Source organism: Akebia trifoliata, chromosome 1 (assembly GCF_017979445.1).
Source record: "Akebia trifoliata isolate Shusen 1 chromosome 1, ASM1797944v1, whole genome shotgun sequence".
In the NCBI taxonomy this organism is placed as follows: Eukaryota; Viridiplantae; Streptophyta; class Magnoliopsida; order Ranunculales; family Lardizabalaceae; genus Akebia; species Akebia trifoliata.
This window is the reverse complement of record NC_141375.1, coordinates 3,882,557-3,887,534: the sequence shown is the minus strand read 5'-3', so window position 1 is coordinate 3,887,534 and position 4,978 is coordinate 3,882,557. Positions and strand designations below refer to the sequence as shown.

Genomic DNA, 4,978 nt, shown 5'->3' with positions numbered 1-4,978 from the left:
ATGCATCCATGTGGTATCTAATCATATTTTTGGGTGCGATCACAATGTGAAAAAAGCTCATATTTGATGGCCCACGACTGTCGAATTTTGTAAAATTTGACGGATCTTGGTGTCAAAATTTTCATTATCGATTTTTTCTTTCGATGGATTGAAACCATCAAATTAATGGAGGATGAGAGAAATTTGATGGCTCTAAGCCGTCGAATCTAGGGAAAATCACAAGTCACAATGGTCCTAAGCCATCAAATTTTTGTTAATAAAATTCATAGGCCTTGGCCCGTCAAATTTTCCTGTACAAATTTTCAGTTTTCACGTAGTGCATATGGACTATCGTCTATATATAGGTCATGAATGCAGTTTATCCGGATCGTGACTACACTACAAGAAACTATGATGGTACTATTCTGAATCTCAAGAACAAAATGAAATTAAGAAAGAAAGAGTGAGACCCGTACCCTTTAGCTTTCCTTCGTGTGGGTATAGACATAGAAGTCCGGCTAGGCAGGACCATCACTTCCATTTTGAGAGCTTGCTAGCTATTTTATGATGTAGAAGCAGGTTTGTAAATTAATCCTAAAAACCAAAGGACTATTGAAACTCTGCAAATCCCTCATAAGGGTTTATGTACAAAGAACGGGCAACCCTTTTTAGGTTGTATCCAGAGACACATAAAGAGATGTTTTTATATCAAAATATATATGCTAGTCAAGTACTCGAATGAGACCTGATTCTCATCGGGACTTTAAGATAGCTACCTGAAATCAGACATGAAAATGATCGCATCCATAATGGTAGACCCAAAATCGATTAATTGATTTTGGGTAAGTTGGGTAATTGGGTACCTATTAATACCCTTACGCACATCTATCATATAGGCCTATTTGTAATTTAAAAGATTAATTAAAAGGGTTTTAAAACATTACTAAGTAAAAGTATATTTTTGAGAGTTTGAAACCTAATAAATGTGATTATTGGATCATGAGATTACAATTTCTTTGATTTTTGGTTAAAATGATCCTGATTGTATTAAGTGTAAAAATTAGGGCATTTACGGGATCTATATGTTGGTATCAAATCACTTCTACTCAGCCATCTCATTATAATAGCACATGCATTGATGGACAAAAGGACCACCTATCTATATTGAATGCATGTCCCAGTGTCACCCAAACACACAATCGGGTTCCACATGTTTATAGAGCACAAAATTCTAAGAACTTTATAAATATAATTTAAGAAATGGATTGTTTTCACCGTGGGATTTCAATTTTAAATTTGAAGTTTAATAACCGTCCATTTTAAAAGTATTAAATTGAAAAAAAAAAAAAAACCTGTTTTTCATAAAAGAAAATTCAAACCTAAATTATATTTAGAGGGAGGAGGTGTCATTTGGACGTATGTGGCAGATTACATGGTCCAAATGAGAGTCTCGGTCTAAGCTTTAAATGGTTCTTGCACCATTTTCCTAAATGTATATATTGACCCTATAATTCTTCTAGAGAAATACTTTCATGGGTCATTGCCCCACCCTTAATTTAAAGACTACAACGCGTATGGTAAACTTCTATTCTTAGCATATAAGGAATGGTTAATGTTATTAAACAATAATTACTTCTTTAAGGGAATAATTCTTAGGATATGCTTGGACAGTTTTGTAATTTCAACTTTTTTTTAATATCTAATTTCTTGTTTCTTAGGCGTTTTCAGTTTTCTTTGAGAAGTGAGGTAAGATGTTTGAAATTATACGCAGTGAGGCCAACAACTCTTTTTATTGTCAAATACATTAAAATTCATAATGTCGTGATCCATGTTTATGTGTTTGATCTTAAAGAATGGGCATGATATCCATTGACTTCGTGAAGATATTTAAAACATGAAATCTAACCGTAGAGATCCATCCAAGGGAAACATAACAAGATGAATATTTTTCCTAACCAAAGTATTTTGTGATTTAGTAGTCCCATAGGTTTTGTAAAAGTAAAACATCAAAAAATGGTTCCAAAAGTTCAATAATATGATGTGCTAAACCATAAAATAGAGCTAGCCTTGCTACAGTAATATGAAATAACAGGCAAAGTAGCACTTGAGTGTGGAGAGTCATCGATTGTCCTTTAGTGTATAATACTTGTATCTCGAGAAAAAGCATGTATGATTTTCTACATAGCTGAGTGCTATTTGGAGTGTTATTTCAGGTCACTTGTAAATTTATGAATGAAAAAAGAGTGTTGCATTAGGTTGGCAATCGGTATGAAAATCTATCATTATAAATCAAGATCAGATATTTCATTATGTAAGAGGAAAGAATCGTGCTGGAGTGACCTCAAAATTGGACCTCATATTGCACATCTTGACGTTAAAGTGGATAGAAACCATAGATGCTTTTTCACTCGTATCGCGAGAAAAAGCATCTATGGTTCTCATACACTTTCACTTTAGGGTGTGCGATGTGAGGTCCAATATTGAGGTCACTACAACATTATTCAAGAGGAAAACCTAAAAGAACATAGATGAAGACCGTGAAAATTATATGAACTCACTTTTTCTATAATAGAAAATTTGGATTTGGAGAAATTGGGAATATTATTTGTTTAGTCAAACCCTAAATCTTTTGGTTAAGGCTAATTGTTGCTAGAAAGATTTTAGATACTGATCACAGTGGAGTTTTTGTAATAAATGTATATGAATGCAGAGATTTCTCGAGAGTTATATATTCATTTGTTTGATCATCCTTATTTGGCATTATCATATAGCCATTTGTCTAACCTTCCCCCCATTCTATTTAGGGGTCTGTTTGATTCTTCATTTTTTATTTAGAAATAATTTCCTCCGTAAAATAAAATATACTATCACATTTTTTGAATTTTGGTTTAAAATTAAATCAGCCCCAATAGGAGCACCTATACACACACACACACACGTGAAGAAGCCAAGGAAAGCCGTTTTAGCGAAATAAGAAAAGAATTGAGATTTGTTGACTCACGAAAAAACATGAAATCGAATGATCGTGATTCACCTGAATATATCGATCGTTGGATTTTGTGTTTTAGTGACTTTGATGTTTTCAATGTCTTGTGTCGCTCTATCACAAAACTTTTTTAATGTTAAAACCAGTAAAAAAAAGCCTGAACTGGATTAGGTCTTTACTTAGCACTAAAGAATTGATTTAATGCTTCAAACAGAGAATCTTTATATTAGTTTAGTGTTTTTGAAGACTTTGAAAAGTCTTTCTACTACCTACCTTAGAAAAAATGGCAACAAATATATCAGACCATTTCAATAAATTCTATCAATCTCTCCATAAATATGCATGATTATAGTATTAGAATTATCACCCCTAAGAACATTGAGTGAGAAAGAATTAAGATAGAAGATAATGGGTTTTCAGTTGTTTGTAGTTTTTGTTCTCTTCGCCTCACTTTCATCCCCTTCCTTTGCCTCTGATCCTAGTCCCTTACAAGATTTTTGTGTTGCCATCGATGAGCCTAAGGATGGTACTCCTTTTCTTCTTTGTCATAGTTTTTTTAAATAATCATTACATATATATGGGTCCCGGTCAGCCCCGGTCAGCAGACACCGCTGAGGAGATAAAATTTGTCCTTTATAACTTACTAGTTTTGGATTGGACTGTTTTTTAGTGAGAATGATCTCAATTGTGAGGAGATCACCCTCACAAAATATCAGCCAATTATGAAACTTCTAACCCAATCAAAAGTGATTTATAAATTAACGGTAAAAAAACAACAATTCACAATTCTAAACCACTTTTGATGGGGTTAGAAATTTAAGAATGGGCAGATTTCTTGTGAGGATGATCTCCTCACCATATAGATCACCCTCACAAAAAATCACTTCTAACTCATATATTGAAAAATGTTTTATTTTATTTTAATTATTTTTAGCTGATCATATTGACTGATGCTTAGTTAATTTTAAATTGCAGTGTTTGTGAATGGGAAATTCTGCAAGGATCCCAAACACGTAACAGCTGAGGATTTCTTCCTTCCTGGGCTCAATATACCGGGAAACACATCGAACCAACTCGGATTCGTTGTAACTCCAGCTAATGTTGACCAGATAGCTGGACTCAACACTCTTGGGATCTCCATGGCTCGCATAGACTTTGCACCCTATGGTCTCAACCCACCCCACACACATCCCCGAGCCACTGAGATCCTAACAGTCTTGGAGGGTAGACTCTATGTCGGATTCGTCACTTCCAACGCGGATAATAACCGCCTCATCACCAAGGTCCTCAACAAGGGCGACGTGTTTGTATTCCCTATTGGGCTCATTCACTTCCAATTCAATGTTGGGCACACGAATGCGGTCGTCATTGCTGCTTTGAGCAGCCAAAACCCTGGGGTCATCACCATTGCTAATGCAGTTTTTGGTTCAAAACCACTCATCTCAGATGACGTTCTTGGCAAGGCCTTCCAAATTGACAAGAATATGGTTGATTATTTACAAGCTCAGTTTTGGATGCCCACCAAGTACTAGAACTACTATTACTTCTACCATATTTTAATATTGCAATTTGACTTGTTTTATAGATATTTATATAATAAATGATTCTGTTGTTTCTGTTTACAAACTGAATAATATAATTAAGTAGTTGGCATCTAATAAGCATATTTGTTTCCTGTTTGATTTCTTGTCTATCTTCTTTCATCTCCATTGAACTTGGGTCGATAGCCTGGATGGTTACCCATTATAGTTATAATGTAAATGAGCATACATGTATTGGGCTTGGACCCATAGCTCGCTTTATATATTGCAATGCAGTCCTGATTAACACAACAAAAAAAACATTAAACGGAGGCATTTGTACTTTTTGATAATAAAATTAAAAAAAAGACCAAAATTTGGGAGAATTTGCACCTTTCAAGATGAGGCTTCTAGGACATGAGCTCGCAACCCCAAAGTTCACTAATGAGTCAGTAACTTAGGCTGGATTTTTCATTGAATGTTTGGTAATAAG

The 4,978-nt window shown here is 34.5% G+C and overlaps 1 protein-coding gene across 1 annotated transcript; it reads left to right on the top strand.

Annotated features, from left to right (window-relative positions):
* The first annotated feature begins 3,333 nt into the window (after positions 1-3,333).
* Positions 3,334-4,646, top strand: LOC147410443 (putative germin-like protein 2-1). Its single transcript, XM_086435466.1, has 2 exons — positions 3,334-3,491; positions 3,941-4,646. The coding sequence occupies exons 1-2, from the start codon at positions 3,374-3,376 to the stop codon at positions 4,495-4,497; spliced, it is 675 nt and encodes a 224-aa protein (XP_086291592.1). The 5' UTR covers positions 3,334-3,373; the 3' UTR covers positions 4,498-4,646.
* Positions 4,647-4,978: the final 332 nt, after the last annotated feature.

What these genes read in the sequence shown, in the direction of transcription:
- LOC147410443 (XM_086435466.1), top strand. Translation starts at nt 3,374, where the DNA reads ATGGGTTTTCAGTTGTTTGTAGTTTTTGTTCTCTTCGCCTCACTTTCA. An exon ending in CATCGATGAGCCTAAGGATG is followed by an intron (nt 3,492 to 3,940) that starts GTACTCCTTTTC and finishes TTTAAATTGCAG; the next exon opens with TGTTTGTGAATGGGAAATTC.